The sequence below is a fragment of the Callithrix jacchus genome, chromosome 4 (genome assembly GCF_049354715.1).
Source record: "Callithrix jacchus isolate 240 chromosome 4, calJac240_pri, whole genome shotgun sequence".
Lineage (NCBI taxonomy): Eukaryota > Metazoa > Chordata > Mammalia > Primates > Cebidae > Callithrix > Callithrix jacchus.
The window spans coordinates 145,028,026-145,048,709 of record NC_133505.1 but is presented as its reverse complement, the minus strand read 5'-3'; the positions used below and the strand labels follow the sequence as shown (position 1 = coordinate 145,048,709).

Sequence of the window (20,684 nt, the reverse complement as noted above, 5' to 3'; positions counted from 1 at the left end):
TGCATGAGCCGAGATGGAGCTACTGCACTCTAGCCTGGGCCACAGAGCCAGACTGTCTCAAAAAAAAAAAAAAAAACAAAAAAACAAATCCAAACAAATTTTTAAAAAAAACCAGTCTGGGGACTCGAAGCCAATTCAAACAAGCCTGGAGCTCTAACTTATTAAGGCAAGGGATGACCAGACTAAACTTTTGCTCTCTCCCCAATCTTCCGCACTATGGCTGAGCCACAAGAAGCCATGAAAAGCTGGTTTTGCCAAAACATGTTGCTCCATGACAATATGACATACTGCTCTCTACACTCTCATGTGACATTTCTAATTGTTCAGTAGGATTTCAAAAGTTTTTGTGGTCCATATACACCCTGGAACACCACACAACCACCAAGAAAACCCAAAATCATGTCCTGTGTAGCAACATGGACTCAGCTGAAGGCCATTATCCCAAGTGAGTTAATGCAGGAACAGCAAACCAAATCCCAGCTGGGCTTGGTAGCTCATACCTGTAATCCCCGCACTTTGGGAGGCCAAGGCGGGCTGATTGCCTCAGCTCAGGAATTCAAGACCAGCCTGGGCAATACAGTGAAACCCCGTATCTACTAAAATACAAAAAATTAGCCAGGTGTGGCAGCAGGCACCTGTAATCCTAGTTACTCAGGAGGCTGAGCCAGGAGAACTGCTTAAACCCAGGACTCGGAGGTTGCAGTGCGCCAAGATTGTGCCACTGAACTCCAGCCTGGGCGACAGAGTGAAACACTGTCTCAAAAAAAAAGAAAAGAAAACCAAATGCCATATGTCCTCACTTATAAGTGGGAGCTAAACACTGGGTACTCATGGACATCAAGATGGTAACAATAGACACTGGGACTGCAAGGCAGGAGATGGAGGGAGGGAGGGGAAAGAGTTGAAAACTGTTGGCTACTACACTCAGTATCCTGGTGATGGGATCAATTCACCCCAAACCTCAGCATCATGTAATATACCCAGGTAGCAAACCTGTACACATACCCCTTTAATAAAGTAATAGCTGAAATTATATATAGAGAGAACTATCACATGAGGCTGCACAAAAGCACCAACTTGCTCACAAGCCATTGCAAACTTACACAAAATAATACTCCCGTGAGGACATCTTCCCAGCACCTGCTTGCCTGTCCAGTTCAAACTGGTGCCGCCCTTGTTACTGGTCTTTTACTCAAGGATCGTTATGTGAAAACAATAATGAAATCCTCCTCATTTTCCCTTTAAACACCTTTGTCATCTTTACCTCCCTGAATACACACATAGTTTACTTTGGCAAGTGTATTTCCATTGCAATGCTTATTCCTGAATAAATATTTTTGTTAAAAAAATAAAATGAAAGCTCTGGACAGTGAAACAAAGATGCTGAGCAGGTAAGTATTTGGCAATATTCTTAATTCTGGTACAGCTGGGAAGGGATGGCCTCTGATATGGATAAGAAATGGAAGGAAACCAACTTTTGTTTTGAGACAGGGTCTTGTTCCTGGCACCCAAGCTGGAGTGCAATGGTGCAACCTCCACCTCCCGGGTTCAAGTGATTCTCCTGCCTCAGCCTCCTGAGTAGCTGGGACTACAGGTGCCTGACACCAGGCCCAGCTAATTTTGTATTTTTAGTAAAGATGGAATTTTGCCATGTTGGCCAGGCTAGTCTCGAACTCCTGACCTCAAGTGATCAGCCCACCTCCACCTCCCAAAATGCTAGGATTACAGAACTGAACCACTGCACTCAGCGAGGAAGCCAACTTTAAAATCAGCCATTTTACATTTACTGGTAAATCTCAAGAACACGGAATGATATGGACTTCTTTAGCATGTGAGAGCTACCAGGAATAATCCTGGGCCTACACATCCTATCCATGTGGCCTATAGTTTTACACCAACAAAGGTACTAAGTTAGTCTTCATCTAATGGGGCACGGTGAGCCCTACAGACTCTCACATGGAAAAAGGACAGAAAACGCCTGTGAAGTGAACTCATTACATTTCCCTGGAACTGTCACTAACTGCCAGCAAAGCTATGAGGGTGTTTCAAAATCTGCTCAAACACCATTGCTTTTCTGAAAGAGGCCTTAAAGTAAGCCATTCCACCCTACCATGTGCCCCAAAGCTTTGTGAGAAACCACTGACCGGTCAGCATTGTGATGAGGGGAAGGCTGTTATCTTCTGGGCTGCCCCAGTAGCCAGCCTCTCCAAGCATGTTCCTGTCAAGCACCTGATGGTAGAGCTCCTCAATCCAGGCCGGGGAGAAGACCATCAGCACGCCGCTGGACTGCACCTGCTTCATGAACTCCTTCTACAGAGAGACCACATGAGAAGGTGACCACATAATACCCCGCTCACAAACAGGCTCCTATGTGCCTCTGCTGCCTCTTCACGTCACAGAGCCCTGAACTAAACCAAGGCTTGTGTATTGGCTAAGGGGCTGGCAAGTGGGGAGAAGCAGAGATGGAGAATTCCCAAATGTGCTGAAGTTCCCTTCACTGATGACATTCCCTTCACTGATGACACCTTTTGACAGATACCTTGCAGAGGGATTAGAGAGACTGCATTTTACATTCTTACTCTTGGATGTGTGGAAGGGTTTGCAGCTGCCAACTGCACAGACATCTTTAACAGAGTAACAGAGCTTCCTTTTCTAAGAGTCCCAGCAGCAGAGATGGAAGGCATTTCTGCAGGAATGTGCACGTTTCAAGAGATACTTAACTTATGCCCATGAAGTAATCACTTACCTTTGGGAATTTACCATTTATCAAGCAAACAAATGATTGTGGATTTCCTTCACATAGATCCATGGATTTAGGCTCAGGAACTGATAATAGGGTACACCATGGAGTGGCTGGCTCCATCACAGGAACAAGGGACAGAAAACTAACCAAAGGACAATCAACATTTTCATTGCACTCCTTATAGGAGGTACTTGTGAGCAACAGCCAGTGAGCTTAGTTCTGGGTCAACAGGTCTGGGAACATATTGGAATATGGTGAAGGGTTTTTATATGTGCACACCTTCAGCCAGCCATGATGGCTCATGCCTGTAATCCCAGCACTTTGGGAGGGCAAGGTGGGAGAACTGCTTGAGCCAAGGAGCTCAAGTCCAGCCTGGACAACATAGTGAGACCCTGTCTTTACAAAAAATAATAAAAAAAATTAGCCAGGCATGGTGGTGCACCCCTGTAGTCCCAGCTACTTGGGAGCTGAGGTGGGAGGATCACTTGAGCCCAGGAGTTTGAGGTTGCTGTGAGCCATGCCATGATCACCCCACTACACTCCAGCCTGGACAACAAAGCGAGACTCTGTTTAAAAAAAAAAACAACACAACTCATTTTCAGCAAATTCCCTGCATACCTTCTGATCTGCCTTAACATGTCAATGATGTGGTTTTGAACATGCTTTATACACATGTGTTTAGTAATGTTACTGGATGAAACTACTAGGTCATCCCTAGGCAACCATTTCCAGGACCTCATGTCCACATGCTCTCCACTGGAGCCCAGTGAGTAGCTCTACACTCCCAGTGCTGAGCAACTGTGTATCTGTGCCCTTGTATGTGTGTCGTCTCCTTCCACCCCCTGAAGTCCTGCTGGCATTACACCCAGCCTAGAGCAGCGTGGAACAAAACGCACTGTGCTATCCCACTCAGGGCACTGTCGCTAGGCAGTATACCAGGAGGCCACAGCCTGCCCTCAGCCATCCAACGAGGGGCAGCACACTCACCATCACACCTGGCGCCAGGGTCGGCCGCTTCCTGTAGTAGTCGCTGTGGGAGAGCTTCAGGTTGAGGAGCAGGGCATAGTGCGCAGCTGCGTAGAGGCTGTCTGCGTTCATCAGCATCTGGAAGCTGAGGCTGCTGCTGGCGTCAAAGCCAGGAGAGTGCATCATGCCTAAGGGAGAGAACCAAGAGACTTCTGGGACTGGGAACAGTGTGCTCGGCAAGGCTGGCTTCCAGAGAGCTGCAAACCCAGCACAACAGATACTGCATCATACAGGACATTTCTTTTTTATTTTTTTGAGACGGAGTCTTGCACTCCAGCCTGGGCTGGAGTGCAATGGCCCAATCTTGGCTCACTGCAACCTCCACTTCCCGGGTTCAAGCAACAAGTACCTGGAATTATGGTTGTGTGCCACCATGCCTGGCTAATTTTTGTATTTTTAGCAGAGATGGGGTTTCACTATGTTGGCCAGGCTGGTCCTGAGATACTGACTTCGTGATCCACCTGCCTTGGCCTCCTCAAGTGCTGGGGATTTACAGGCATGACCCGCCACACTCAGCCATCTCTATGAATTTTAATGAATATGTAAGTAAGAAGATGTGGACAAGAGAAAGCTTTCAAAGTTGAAAATAATTCAAGATCTTTGCCATATTTGAGGACAGTATAAACACTTTTTGGAGGGAGTAAGCATATATATTATTCCCATAAAACCACCTTAGACAATCAAAGGTTAGGTATTACCCCTGCCTTGTAAGATAAAGCAGAGGAAATTCAAAACAGTTGAAATTCTGAAGATGCCTCGAGGTTTTCTACCAAGAGCACTTTGTGATCATGGACTGGGGTGCATTTTAAAAGAAAGGTTCAGACTGCGAGTGAGATCTGAAAACTACAGCTTTGGTTAGGACATGAGCAGTGTACCTCAGCCCTCATGGTCCATGGGAACCCCTGGCACTCTCAAGGTCCTGGTGGGGCTGATACCAGTTATCTGGAAGAGACATAGGGCACAAGAACAGTCTCCTTCCACGGGAAAACAGAAAGCAGCATTCAGGGTTGGGTGTTTAACTACCTCGGATAATAGATGACAGGTACAATTGAGTCTATCAAGAAAGAAAGAAAAAATGAGTCTGTGAAAGGCTTTCAGTTTAGACATCAGCAATAATTCCTTTAAAAATATTGGAACCAACTACTATTTACCTTGGGATGTTTTGGAAAACTGAGCACCTGCTCAGACGCTGAAAGTGAAAAAGGCAGCTAATGTGAGTGTTGACATGGAGACCAAAATCACCAGCAGAGAAGTGACGAAGCCCTGGCAGGCACTGCTGGTGGCGATACCCAAGAGGAAAGCATTTGCTGGACTTGTTACGAGTCATCTGCTGGTACCACCTTATGTCTGCATGCAGATTAATTTCTTAAATTACAAAGAGCTGGCAAATTTGTGACTAAAACAAAGTAAGGTTTATTTTGACAACTCAAAGAAAACAGCCATTTTCTTGCTATAGTTCACTGGTGATATGGATAGCGGAAACATGATAAGAATAATTTATTAAACACTTTCTATTACCTAGAACCAATCTCTTCTCATACATCATTTTCTGATCTGTAAGAAAGGTGCCCCAGAGACAGTAATTTGCCCAGTGTTACACAGCTCAAAATCAGCAAAGGTCTTTTGGGCCCACACTTCAGGTTTTTGCGCTAGCCATGCTGTACTTGCTTCTAATGTCTAGAAAAGATTTCGCCATATCCTGTACCTCTCTCATAGGTAGTCTGTTTTCCATTCATCCTTCTGATTGGCCTCATTGATGTGTTATCCAATTTAGAGTAACAAACTATAGGAACTATGACCTTTAACATGTTCTGACTTTTTGTATTGCCCAATGTTCATTAACTAAATTTCATTCTCTCCCTTTATAATGAAGATGCACTTTAGTGTGGAAACAGGAGGATGGATCACCTACTTGACTGGAAAGATTAGCTACAAGATTAGCACAAGTGACCTCTAAAAGTCCATTCCATGTCTAAGAAAATCTGGTACTTCTTTCTTGGATGAACATTACTTTAGAACCTTGAATAATATACTGAAGAATATAAAAAATAAGAACAATAGTCCCTACTTCTCCCCAAGGCCCAATGACACCTCTAACAGCAAGACTCACTTCCTTGTGTGTTTGAAAATATCACAAAGTGAGATCACACTACATATGCTGGACTGTAACTTGATGTTTTCTAAAAATATGTGTTAGATGTGTCTTGATATTGACACTTACAGGCGTGCTTCATTCTTTCTTAATGACTGTGCATATGCCACTGCATAGTTATGGGGTTTATTTATCTGATTTTCATGCTCTATAGGTGGACATTTATGTTGTTTCAAGTATGACAAAATCTGACATGACTAAATGAAAATATACTTATTCTGCTTTGAGTACACTTGCAGAAGGGTACTAAAAGCAGAATAAGTAAGTATATTAAGTTTAATAGAAACAGCCAAACTATGTTCCAGATAGATTTCTACCAATTTTTCCACCTACCAACTATGCACAAAATACTCTCACACCCACTCTCAGCAACACTGGGCATTATCAACTTTCTAAACCTTCATGATAAGATTACACAACTTTGCTTAGTCACAGATTTATTTAAGTCTATGGCTCTAATTTTTACATAACATTACTGCTTTATCTTCTGATAGAAGTTGCAAGAAATCAGAGATTTGGAAAAAGGCACAAAGAAGAAAATAAACTGTAATAACACCATGCTGATAAGTAGTATCAACATTTTAAATCCTTTTCAAAATTACATGATAATTTTTCATATCATTAAAAATTATTGGAAAAGATAATTTTAAGTGGCTATTTAGGCTGGGCGTACTGGCTCACACCTGTAATCCCAGCACTTTGGGAGGCCGAGGTGGGTGGATCACCTGAGGTCAGGAGTTTGAGACCACCAGCCTGGCCAACATGGTGAAACCCCATAAACCCTGTCTCTACTAAAAATACAAAAATTAGCCCCGTGTGGTGGTACAGGCCTGTTATCCCAGCTACTCGGGAGGCTGAGGCAGGAGAGTCACTTGAACCCAGGAGGTGGAGGTTGCAGTGAGTCTTGCCATCTCTCCATTGCACTCCAGCCTGGGTGACATAGAGCGAGACTCCATCTCATAAATAAATAAATGGCTATATAATATGATAAATGGATGTACCATAACTCATTTAACCTTTCCCTTATTTTTGGGTAGTTAGATTATTCTAATAGTTTTCACTGTTAAGTAATGATACCATATATGTTTCTGTACATAAATCTCTGCCTGAGTTTCTATTCCTTTAGTGTAGGTTCCCAGGAGCCAATGAGATACCAGATATCCATTGGTATTTTTCAGTCTGTTGGGACTTTGAAAACTCATACATTTGCTGGGCTACAGTTTTTCAGCCACCATGGTGTGGTGTTTTTTGTTTGTTTGTTTTAACCAGAGCTAACCAACTCCAGAAGTTTTTGTGTTCTTCAACAGCAATTCCTAAATAATTAAAAATCTTCTAAGAGAAGCATGTGAAGAACAGCTTAAAGATCCACCAGAGGGAGAAACTGAGTCCATTGTGGTTAGTTAGCAGGAATGGGTATCACAGAGGCATCCTACGTCATATTTGCAAAGAATACTTAAAGACAGGAGATACATGGCAACAAAATATTAAGTAGAAAGTAAGTTACAAAATTACACATATGACATATTCATTCTCCCCATCCTGGTACTGTGCAGTGTAATGAGCGTTCTGTCTGGAGTCAGATTCATAGCCTGGTATCACCTCTTCCTAGCTATGGACATACTTGGATGACTTACTACTCAACCTGTGTCTCAGTTTTCTCATCTGTAAAATGAGGATAATAATACTATTTACTTTATGGGGTTGTTATGTGTATTAAATGAATATCTGTAAAACCCTTAGATAATGCAGGGCATATAGGACGTGCCATGTTGGATTAGCCAGTATTATTACAGATACATGTAAAAAAGCACATTCATATAATGAAAAATGACTGCTAGGAAAGATGCCAAGATATTCCAGAGTCAGCTTTTAGATGGTTTGATTATTTTGTGTTGTCTTTTTTTTGGTAGAGACACGGTCTTACTATGTTGCCCACTATGTCCTCCCACTCTGGCCTCCCAAAGTGCTGGGACTACAGGAAGGAGATTTTGTATGGTTTCTATAGTATTGTATTCTCTAAGTTTTATATTCCACAGTGCCAGGTGTTGGTCAAGGATTCTGTTAGAATACTTATTCTCCATCCCTGCTTCCAGAATACTTCTCTTCTTCCATTTATTAAAGCAAGCAAACAAACTATCATCCTTTGAGGCTCCTATCATCTGGCCAGATCTTCCACCCATTCTTGAAACTTTCCTCCATGATATGCGAGACACAGCCACAATCACTCGCCACCCTGGCATGGAGTCTGTGGCCTCTTCACCCATTGCCTCCTGCCCCTCCTGCCATTATCCTGTACCACTTCAGCCTCTAGATAGCCAACTCATCCAATGCCAGGTCCTTTTAGACTCTTGACAACCATGCCATCCATCATTCCCTCCATTCTGCCTCTTCCCACCCATGGGCTCCTATAGCAACACTCGGAGTCAATTCACCCAGCTCCAGCATTTTTCCCGCAACATCACTGATTTAGATGGCCTACTCTGACTGGAATCTTTCTGCTGGCTTGCTCAGTCACTTGCACTACAGCAGATTTTGGATGAATCCTCGCCTTTCCCCTACTGTACTATTGCATTTCATTTGCAGAATAAAGTAAGTACCACTGTTTATCATACTTACATTACAGGTAGGCTATGTGATACAGGGAGAGGGTCAGTAACTTGCCCATGGTCACAGCTCTTCGGTGCTAGAACTGGGATCTGATGTTAGATCCCAGAAATGTTAGAGCCCAGATATATATATGTGTGTGCCTATGTACAATTCCTGAAGTTAGAGCTCGGACATATTTATGTCTACATAAATGTCCTGAAAACTGGTTGAATTCTCCCCCTTTCTGTCTGAACAACATTCAAGATTGGAAGTCACCAATGACATTACAACAAGGATAACTCTGCAGCCATAGTTTTTAAAACAAAATACATGCTGTATTAGAAATTGCTCATGACTATATAAAACCATTTTATTCTTACTTAGTAACAGAATCATGACTTTACTTGGGCTTCCAATGTGCCCTGTCTCCTAGGAGGGGCCAGTGAATTTGAGGTTGTTGTGTGGTGCTCTCAGAGAGCTCCTGAAAGCAGCCGTATTTAACTGTCGGGTAGCCCCTTTGCTAGCCTCCCCGTCCTTGCTGAGACCATGGGTGAGAAGGCAGCAGCTCTGCCAGCACCAGCTGTCTCAGCTCATGAGGAAACCTGAGGATGACAGTCACCTACTAACAAGCCTAGAGCAGAAAGACAGGAGCACCTGGGTCCCTGACCATCATGGAGCTCTGGAGAGCAGACCTCAGATCCAATTTAGGGGAAAGGAAATGAATCTCTTTCCTTTTGTAGTAATCATCTGCATTTTCTACATATGCAAACAAAGCTAATCCTAACTGACAGAGACAACATAACATACCCATTTATTTATTTGAGGTTCTCTTTCTGTAATTTTACCTTCTGTACTATACAAAGACAGCAAGGTAAACTTGTATTTGCCTTCTTTTGAGGTTTCTAAACCACAGAGCCAAAAACCGAGGCTGGCAACAGCATAGAAGCCTTCCTGGTTGTGTAGTCACAAAGTCAGAGCTCCTCCCAGACACTTGGGCCCATTCCTCAGAGGGGGAAGAGAGGGGGGAAGAAGCAGTAAGGCAGAGAAGGGAGGGCAGGCGGGGCAGAGGTTACAGGTCTGTGGTGACCCACCGCCTGGCAGTACCTGCAGGGTTGGCAGGACCCCCGAGGAGGGTGGACAATGGTAGCAAAATCATGGGACCCCTAGGGAGCCTGTGACCGGATATAATGGGGGCTCCCGGTGATGTAAGAGGCGAGGGGCCTCCCCTTACAGATCCCGCACAAGCTCCAGCTTCTGGTTTGACCCTGGGATAAGAGATAAAGGGAGAGACCAAATGTTCTCCCTGTTTGGCAGGCTGAGGGTCTAGAGTCAGATTGGTTTTAATGTAAAGAAATAGATATATATTGTACAACTGAGATTCATACTTGCTACATTACCTTTTAGGAAATCTGGTACTTTATAAATATCATATTGTTCACAGTAAGCCTTACATTTGGTCACAGTAAGTCTCAAGACTGAAACTGAAAACCACTAATCTAAGGAACAGCAGTCCAAAGTCAGTGCCCATGACCCTTTATCAATTGCCGTGCAAGGTTGGGGCTTCCTTTAATGCAGAGGAGCCGCCTTACACAGATGTCACTTGGTTTTATCCTGTATCAAAGAAGCATTTCTGCAGTGATCACAGCTCACGTCAAGCACTATCTTTATAAAAAACCAGACTTTATTTGCCTGAACGTTCTTAAATGTTCTAGAGTTGGACTCTATTTCCAAATTATAGACCCATCACTCTGTGGCCCTGTTACCAATAGCTAACTCTCTTCTACCACTGCTGTGGTTCAACTGGTGGCACTGATCATATGAAACTTTCATTGCTTTGCAAAGAAAGGCTCTCTTGAATCCTGTAGAATTAAGGAGACTTATCTCAATGGCATATTAGCTGTCTGAGGATAGGAGTCACTGAGAAACACTGAGTAACTGATTCAGCCGACAAAGCAGCCCCTTCATAACGGGGTAGGGATGAAGACTCGATGGACGTTTATGACAAAGTGAGGTTTGAAGCTTTTGACATCAAAATAAATAACGAGTCAAAGAAATGGTTTATAACTCAGGGAGTTTCTCTCTCTTCTCCCACTCTTCTATTTTTACTTCCATAACTTTCTCTTAGAGGAACAAAGGAAATCTGCCATCTCCCTGTCTCAGTAGAGCACCAATGTTTCTCTTTTGTTAATTTTTAATCATGGAAGTGGCACTTGTAAGGGGAGCAAAAGGACATGCCTTATCCAGAGGTGGACATGAGCCAGCAACCAGTGGCTGGGACGTAGCCACGGCGATGATCAGTGCCACCAGTTGAACCACAGCAGCGGTGGAAGAGAGTTAACTATTGGTAACAGGATCACAGAATGACGGGTCTGTAACTTGGAAAGAGTCCAACTCCTGAATAGAAAAATATTTTCATGTCACTAGAATTAAACAGATCGACAACTAAATTACAGTCAATAAAAATTGTATTTGAAAACACCCAAACATTTGTGAAGACTATTTTCAATGTATTGATTTCTATATGTAAGAAATAATTTCATAAAATATATTTGGTCTGATGGGAAATTTGTGGGACTCTAAAATTTGGGCAGTCTGCAACATTTATAGGGCCATATTCTGGCCACATAAAAATTCACATAAGCCCTGTTTTGCAGGTACTATAAGTAAGTGTTAACTTGAAAGGTACAAAAACACAAAATTGAAGACCTGCTTTAGCCTCAGATTTTAAAAATACTTTGCTAGGATTAGATTTCTCAATTCTCATAAGAAATGAGGGAGCTCCTTTGGAAGTCAGTCCTCACTACTGTGACAATTCATTCATCTGGAATTACTGGGGACATGTTGATAAATGAGAAGTTATCTGAGAGCTAAAGTTTATATATTGTGCTGAAACTTCTGCAGTGGAGTTATTTTTTATGGATAATTTTATTTTTTCTTAAGGCAGAGTTGCTTTTTTGCCCAGGCTGGAGTATAATGGCACAATCTTGGCTCACTGCAACCTCCGCCTCCTGGTTTCAAGCGATTCTCCTGTTCTCCTGCCTCAGCCTCCTGAGTAGCTGGGATTACAGGCATGCATCACCACATTTGGCTAATTTTATTTTTTATTTTTTATTTTTAGTAGAGACAGAGTTTTGCCACATTGGCCAGGTTGGTCTCGAGCTCCTGGCCTGAAGTGATCTGCCCGACTTGGCCTCCTGGATAATTTTAATTTTAAACAGAAGACCCCAACTATAACTTTACCATTCCTTGATGGCTCAAGGCCATCATTATTGCTGCAACCAGTGACCGTGCTGCACTCTGATACACAGCTATTCTGGGGACGAACAATGTTTGCTGGGCTCTCTCCTCTGGCACAAAGGACATCAAGCTGATCAGAGCAGCCAAGGCTGCCAAACCTGCCAAACCTCTTCCCATGAATATTCCCCGGTGTGAAGAGGAAGAGCATCAGAATCCACCAACCACTTCCAAAGAACAACTTGAGAGGCTTTACCTACATCTCCTTCACCCCCTGAACTACTGTACATCTTAAGAGACCAAAGGGCTTGGTGCAGTGGCTCATGCCTATAATCCCAGCACTTTGGGAGATCAAGGTGGGTGTATCATTTGAGCCTAGAAGTTTGAGACCAGCCAGAGCAACATAGTGAGATCTCATCTCTTTTCTTTATTTCCTTCTTTCCAACATAGTGAGACTCCTTCCTTTTTCCCTTCCCTTCTTCCTCCCTCTCTCTTTCTCCCCTCCCATCTCCTTCCCCTCCCTTCCTCCCCTTTCTTCTCTTTCTTTGACAGAGTCTTGCTCTGTTGCCCAGGCTGAAGGGCAGTGGTGCAAATACAGCAAACTGGAGCCTCAACCTCTCAGGCCCAAGTGATCCTCCCACCTCAGCCTCCTAAGTAGCTGGGACAACAGGTGCACCACCGTGCTTGGCTAATTCTTGTATTTTTTGTAGAGATGGGTTCTCACTATATTGCCTAGGCTGGTCTCCAACTCCTGAGCTCAAACAATCCACCCGCCTCAGCCTCCTAAAGTGCTGGGATTGCAGGTGTGAGTGAGCCACTGTGCCTGGCAAAGACCCCATATTTACAAAAGAAAAAAAATTAGCTGGGTGTGGTAGTGTGCGCCTATAGTCTCAGCTACTTGGGAGGCTGACTCACTGTACTTCAGCCTGAACAACAGTCAGACCCTGTTACAAAAAAAAAAAAAAAGACCAAAGAACAGCTTCATCAATTTACAATCAATAACTATTGATTGAGAATAAGCTGTACATCTTTTGGGACCTTAGCATATAGCACAATTCAGCTTCTCTATAAATGCTGCTTGAAGGAGGATTTGCGTAGGTGTATCTGAGAGAGAAAGAGAGAGAGAGAGAGAGAGAAAGGGAGGGCGTGAAAGGGAGATCTTGGACAAAAAGAGAGACAGACACAAACGTGCAGAAAACACAGCCCTGGAATGTTCAATAAGAGAATGTGAAATTTAAAGACAGTGGTATAAAAGATACTAGGGAGAGATATAATTTTTCCTAGTCTTCCAATGAAACATGAATTTTGTTTCACACACAAATAAAAAATCCAAAATTCATTTTTACATTTAACTCCAAAAGAAAAAATATTGAGGAAAGAAATTATGTTAGGTAGACTTAAAAATCAGTGTACAATTAGGAATTAGAAAATAAGAGGAGAGCCGAGAAATCATGTCTCTTTACACCCTTTTCTAGGTCATGTGAACATTTCCGGAGTAAAAATTCTGTGTCTCCTTTGGTGCCTGCTGCAACTTTGGATCGTTCTCATATGAGTAAATGTTCCTCCTTAGATATACTGAGATTCAAGTGTCTTTTTCTTGTCCTCTTGAAAAAGGACAATTTGGTCAGCTTCTTAAAGATACTCATTAAGCTACACGTCAGTCAGCTTCTAACCAAGTTCTAGTAACTGGGCTACATTTTTTTCATGTATGTGTTTGAACTTTTCCTTGTTAGGAAATAAAAAGGAAGTGAGACAAGGTCTCAGCTCTCAAAGAGCAGGGAGTGCAGAGAGGGGAGGGAGGAAGGGACAGTGGATGCATTAACAAATGACTGTGATAAATGCAGCAAGCACAATGACAAACACACGTTCCAGGTTCAGTGGTGGAAGAGCAAGTGGTGATCATGGCTTTTTAAGCAGTTCTGGGTCAGTTCTCAGGGTCAGCCCTTTGGATCTGAGCACAGGGCTAGGGAGATCCATTCGCCTCAGTATTCTGGGGTCAAGAGACCCTTGTATTTGAGGGCAAGTCGCAGATGACCTCCCTGGTATCACATTTATTAGTGCCATAAATTTTACATATCCGTTAATTTTTTTTCTGTATTATCTTTCAAGAAAACTATCTTAAAAATAATTATTCACGCCAGGTGCAGTGGCTCACGCCTGTAATCCCAGCACTTTGGGGGGCCAAGGCAGGTGGATCACGAAGTAGAGAGATCAAGACCATCCTGGTCAACATGGTGAAACCCCGTCTCTACTAAAAATACAAAAAAATTAGCTAGGCATGGTGGCGTGTGCCTGTAATCCCAGCTACTCAGGAGGCTGAGGCAGAAGAATTGCCTGAACCCAGGAGGCGGAGGTTGTGGTGAGCCAAGATCGTGCCATTGCACTCCAGCCTGGGTAACAAGAGTGAAACTCCGTCTCAAAAAAAAAAAAAATTATTCACTATGTGAAATGCTACTACTTCCCTGTATTCTTTATCTGCTTCCTCCACCGAAAACCCTAGGCGATTCTCTTCTGTCCTTCAATAATACCAACATGATTTTCTGGTGTGAGTTGGCCACTATTCCCCCCAGCACCACTGTTTAATTACGGTCTGAGTCACAATTCAACAGACGGAAGGGTCTGAGACAGGAGAATGCCATAGGACCAAGCTATACTGAACTATCACACATTGTTTGAATATTCAGTAGACTTCACATATATTGGGAGGATTTGGTGTGTAACTGATCCAAGATGACATTCAAAACAGTTTACATTATATGCCATGGAATACTATGCAGCCATAAAAAATGATGAGTTCGTGTCCTTTGTAGGGACATGGATGAACCTGGAAACCATCATTGTCAGCAAACTGACACAAGAACAGAAAATCAAACACTGCATGTTCTCACTCATAGGTGGGTACTGAACAATGAGAACACATGGACACAGGGAGGGGAGCATCACACATCGGGGTCTGTCATGGGGAAACAGAGGAGGGACAGCAGGGAGTGGGGAGTTGGGGAGAGATAGCATGGGGAGAAATGCCAGATATAGGTGATGGGGAGGAAAGCAGCAAATTACACTGCCATGTGTGTACCTATGCAACCATCTTGCATGTTCTTCACATGTACCCCAAAACCTAAAATGCAATTAAAAAAATAGCTTACATTTTGAAACGCCAAAACTACACTGCTCTATGAATTTTAGACACCAAAACATAGAAGCATACTGAGAATTCAATGTTTTAAGAATTGCAGATTGTCATCTTGTTTCAATCAGTAGCGCCTTCCTGGAATGCAGCTACTTCTCATTCTTTACTTTTCATCTAACACATTTATCAGTCTCACAGTATATTTCAGCCACTGACTGCTATAGAATTCAAATAAACCACCACCAACAGGTCTTAGATTTCTTTGCCCTCTTTAAACTGGGGAAACTCAAAGATTCATTAATATGCTTTGAGCACTTCAAACTATAAGCATGACAGTAATTGCCCATTAAGGCAAACTGCTCTGAATAATCTTGTTGACTACACAGCAGAGAATTGTTGACAAACCTGAGCAGAAAGTGGAGGCAAAGTTCTGCAGAGTGATGTCCACTTCCTCTACACTGGAGAGAGCTAGAAGCCGAGGAAGGAGGCCTTCCAGGGACTGTATGAACAGCCTGGTGCTGTGCTGATCGGCCTCCTGGTTCTTTAGCAGTTTTAGAGACAGGGCAGCAGTTCGCAGGGACCGGTGGCCCAGGCAGTCCCGGGGGGTCTGCTCTTCGTCGGCGAGTGAACAGTTGTCTGACCCTATGTCCGACACGTCAGACCTGCCCGAGTCCTTTTCTGCTGCCATTGAGTACTGATCACAGGAGTCAAACTCTGTCCTAGAAAGGTCTTGGTCATCAACACTAAAATTGCTCTCACTATACCTAGATCCGTAGGACCTTGTCCTGCAGTCTACCGACAGGAAGTTAGTTATGTCAGGGTAAGGGACCGTGTGGCTTCTCTGCACCACATCTGGCTGGTCTACTGCCTCTGGTTCCAATACTTTGCTCAGTGTCTCCTTGCCCTCTGGGATGGCTGGCGACTTGAGACTGTTCTTGTGGTTTCCAGAGTGGTCGTCAGGTGTGGTCTGACCCAACTCTCCCTCAAGCGTGGTCTGGCCTGTGTCTGTGGTGACACTGATGCTGATGTCAAGGCTCCTCTCATTCCCTGACTCCCATGGCGTGTGTTCTGAGGACAGCACTCGCCGCTGCCAGCGGAAGTCAGCCTCATTGATCTCCATGGAATCTCGGCTCCACTCAGCCCCATCCTTCAGCTCCTCAAGGCGCAGAAGCAGCAGTTGCACCTGATCTTCGCTCAAGCCCTTCCCCTGGCTGAGCTCATCCAGGGCACCCAGTAAGGTGCAGACACAGGACACGGCCGCATAGCAGGCTTCGATTCCACCCTTGATGCATGCTTCGGTCATGCCATCCATGATGCTAAGCGGTGTTCAAAAGAGAAAGTGGCACAAATGCATAAAATGTAGAAAATGTCTCTGAAAGGAACAAGAGCTGTTAGCCTGGCAAATAGCATAGTATTCAAAACAGATAGTCTGATTTGCATAAAACAAAATGGTCAGGGTAATAAAGAAAACAAACATGCTCAGGTGGGCAGAGGAAAATCAGATAAAGTGGCCTGCATTGGCCGGGCACAGTGGCTCAGGCCTGTAATCCCAGCACTTTGGGAGGCTGAGGTGGGCAGATCACTTGAGGTCAGGAGCCTGGCCAACATGGTGAAATCACATCTCTACTAAAAACACAAAAAATTAGCCAAGTATGGTGGTATAGTCTGTTATCCCAGGTACTCAAGAATCTGAGGCAGGAGAATCGTTTGAACCCAGAAGGCAGAGGTTGCAGTGAGCTGAGATTGTGCCACTGCACTTCAGCCTGGGCAACAGCTCAAGACTCCATCTCAAAAAAAAAAAAAAAAAAAAAAATAAGTGGTCTGCATTGAATCATACTCCCTCTTGGCTTGCTGGTTTATTTGGGTACAAACAGAAGCTCCTGATGAGCATTTATAATCTTCCTGAACAATCTCACTTTTGTATTATGCTCAGTGATTCAAATAGAAAATAGTTATAACAGTTATATGATAATGTGGGCCTTCCTCTATAAACATATTCCTGAGCAGATGCATATGAATACAACTATTACAAACCCTATAATATTCAGTTTTCTAGGGGGAAGGTACATATGAAGAAATCCTATAGCTACAGTATTTAAGTCAAAAGTTCTTCTCTAAAATAATCCCAATGAATAATTATTGTACATTTGATACATTTCACTTTAAGTCAATATGAAAATATGGAAAGTTCTATGATTATAATAAATTGAGGTGAGTCTTCTCATGTAGCTTGTGGGTGAATTATTAATTACATACATTTCATATAATGTAGAATTTTTTTAAACTTCAGGGATTTGCAAGCAAGGTTAAAAGTCTTCAGAAAAGCAGTCTCTATAAAGACTTAAAAGGATAAGTATCATACAGTTTGAGGAGATCCAGATGAGACTTCCTTTTTGAAATTGATCTTTTTCTGGACTCTGGTTCAGTGGAGCTGGGTCCTGCCAAGTCACAGAGACGCTGTGGGCTCCCGAGAATCTTTAAGAAAATGGTAAAAGAGTAACAGAAAAGTGAATATCACAAAAAAGCACAGGGTTTTTAAATTGTAAGATCAAATAAACATGTACTTTCCCTACTGAGTGATATAGTACAAGGAGAAACACAACTATTTGGAATTTCAAATCTTAGTAAGACTGATTTGGATTTTCTTCTTGACATATGGTGTATATTCGGGCTCCCAGCTCCCAGCTCAGGGTTGGCTTAGACAAGGAAAATTCTCAGAGGGATTCTTTCAAAATCTTTTCTGGCCCAGAACTAGAAAACACTTGGATCTCTGTTCTTTAGTAAGATGGGCTTATAATAGAACCTTCCTGGACTCTTTTTGTCTTATTTTGGTATCAAGTCAGCTAGCTTCATAAACTGCGTGGAGAAGTTCGCCGTTTCTTGTCGCTGAAAAAGTTCGTGGAAGATTGGAATTACCTGTTCTTTGAATGCTTCTATAACTTGTTTCTAAAGCTACAGGGGGCCAGAATTTTAATGGGAATACCTTAACTACTTCTTCCATTCCTCTCAAGATTATAGGAGTATTCAGGTCCTCAATTTCTTCTTGAACCAACTTTTGTAAAGTTGCATTATTTCCCAGGGACTTATCTGTTTTACCTGGTTTTCCAATTTACTGTTCTAAAGTTGCCTTATTACCCTCTTTTATTTATTTAATGTGTGTAACATCTATAATTAGCTTCTTTTATTCTTATTTCTGTTTATTTGTACCTGTTCTGAGTTTTTTTATTGCTCCTGAGAACAATCTTTCAATTTTCTTAATCTTCTCAGTCCTAACATTTTCTTTTTTTTTTTTTTTGTGATGGAGTCTCACTCGGATACCCAGGCTGGAGCGCAGTGGGGCGATCTTGGCTCACTGCAACCTCTGCTTCCCAGGTTCAAGCGATTCTCCTGCCTCAGCCTCCTGAGTAGCTGGGACTACAGGCGTGTGCCACCATGCTCGGCTAACTTTTTGTATGTTTAGTAGAGACAGAGTTTCACCGTGTTATCCAGGATCGTCCCAGCCTCCTGACCTCATGATAAGTTCTGGGAATATAGGCATGGGCCACTGTGCCCAGCCACATTTTCTGCTTTTTATATCCTTGTCACTTTACTTTCTTATTTTTCCTCCTTTTTACTTTCTTTGAATTTATTCTATTTTTTTTTTCTAACTAAGCTGGAGAGTTAGGACATTAAGATTTTCTTTTCTAATATAAGGAGTTAAAGCTATAAATATCTTCCCATTTACTGCTTTTGCTAGCTTCTCACAAGTTCTCATATATGTTAGTAATTGTTCACTACTAACACATTTTAATGTATAAACATATAATGGTAGAAGTCTACAGGAAATTTCAACCTGAGGCTAAATTAACTCAAGGAAAGATGGTTAATGCAGTGCGCCTGCAGCAGACGTCCCATCGTTCCGTTCATTCATCTTCAAAGCGATTGATAACTCCAAGCAAAGCTAGGAAAAGGTCCATTACACAGAAACAGCGGTATTTTAAGTGGCTCTCCTCTTTCCCTCTTTTCATATTTTGTTCTTACCACAGAAACTGAAAACTTCTTCTCTCTAGGAGGAACAGAAATTAAGCTTTCACTTTTTGTTGACATCAAAAAAAGAGTGACAATGCTGGGCCTAAGTCAGGCAGGCTCTCTTTTTCCCCATCTCTCCCCCCTACCCCCACCCTATAGGCCTGCAGCCTCCTGGCTGGACCCTATGAGCCTCAGGATGCTCCATCTCTTGCTGGAAGGGTAACTGCATTTCCAAAAGAGGGAGTGGAAAACCTCACTGTCTCCTGGGATCCCAACACAGTTTAAAATTCAGCTTCACCAGTAATAAATTAGATATTCATTGGTAATAAATTAGATTTTTTTTTTTTTTTTTCACTTAATCTCTGTCACCTAGACTGGAGTACAGCATCACAATCTCGGCTCACTGTAACGTCCGCCTCCTGGATTCAAGTGATTCTCCTGCCTCAGCCTCCAAAGTAGCTGGGACTACAGGTGTGTGTCACCACACCAGGCTAATTTTTTTTACATTTTTAGTAGAGATGAGGTTTCACCATGTTGGCCAGGCTGATCTTGAACTCTTGACCTCAGGTGATCCGCCCATCTTGGTCTCCCAAGATAATCTATTTTAATTCCCACATCAGTCTTGTGCTTATTTCTCAGTTGTTGCAGGATCTGGAGGGAAAGGGATGGATTGATTAGGCTTCTGAAGAACCCTCAACAAATACTAGAAGGAAAAGATGTTTTTAACCTCAGCTTCTTCAGGTGGGAACGAGAGATATGGGATCAGTGGCTGGGGTGCCAAGGTCTCATAAAGACAAGGGAACTTCTAAAGCTGAGCCACAGGAGAGAAAAGGAAGCAAGGCATACTTTTTCATTACTGTTCATTTTGTGGGGTGGGGAATTAGAAACAAAAAAGGGACTGTGCTTTGAAAAACAAAATGTCCTATATGTCCTTGATCAATAGGCACACAGTGCATATGGCAGAGTGACAACTAGAATGAGAACAGGGAAATAACACACCAAGCGTTCAACTCCAAAAGGCTAAACAAACATCCTGGGTACCCAGCGGTTTTCTTTGTGTGCATAAGCCCTGCACATTTTGGTATCTAGGTTACCAAGTTTCCCAAATGATTGGTTTTGTCATATAAAGTGGAGGCGCTGCTTTTCAGAACATCCTGGCCCCAATTAGTCTGCTGGGCTCTTTGGGGCAGCACCACCTGGATGTGCAACTTGAGTGCTACCATCACATTCTAGCCTCACCTCTGCAGCATGACCTTGGAAAGCCAGAACATCTGTATGAACAGGAAAACATAACTAACTTCCTTTTGCAGTATGAAGGAAATTATTTAAGATATATTTAGAGACCTACATAAGCCACATGCAAAGTATCTACCTAGCATTCAGGCACTAAGTGGCTCTACTATGGGCAGTGACCGCTCTAGTGCCTGTCATTTCTGAGGGGAAAAGAAAGATTGCTGCTGCTTACAAAACAGCCTCTTTGTAGACATATTGTCTTCAGGTCCACATGTCATTCAGTTGAAAGTTACTAAACACTTAATCTGATTCAAGCATAATAGTGTGAAATACTAGGGGCAAACATACATAAGCAATCTATACACAAAAGTATAGTTGAGGAGACAAGCATCTCGTTCCCCGTTCTATTGTGAAACATCAGTGTGATGGAATGTATAATCAATTGCTAAATGGCGGGATGGAATTTAAAGAAGAACCCGATCAGTGATCTGAGGAAGCCTGGCTGTGAAGGACGAGAATTTCGATAGCAAATCAGCAGCCATAGTTAGAACATCAGGTTTCACCATCTTAGC

The 20,684-nt window shown here is 42.9% G+C and overlaps 1 protein-coding gene across 4 annotated transcripts in view; it reads right to left on the bottom strand.

Moving 5' to 3' along the window:
- ARFGEF3 (ARFGEF family member 3) overlaps positions 1 to 20,684 on the bottom strand; it is a 182,280-nt gene that overhangs the window by 64,712 nt on the left and 96,884 nt on the right. For all 4 annotated transcript variants that reach the window (XM_035296841.3, XM_078370168.1, XM_035296844.3 and 1 more), the window contains 4 exons: positions 17,234 to 17,346; positions 15,277 to 16,187; positions 3,731 to 3,897; positions 2,145 to 2,310 (listed from right to left, as the gene is read on the bottom strand). In XM_035296841.3, the coding sequence (XP_035152732.2) occupies positions 2,145 to 2,310; positions 3,731 to 3,897; positions 15,277 to 16,187; positions 17,234 to 17,346 (1,357 nt within the window). The remainder of the gene's footprint in view (positions 1 to 2,144; positions 2,311 to 3,730; positions 3,898 to 15,276; positions 16,188 to 17,233; positions 17,347 to 20,684) is intronic.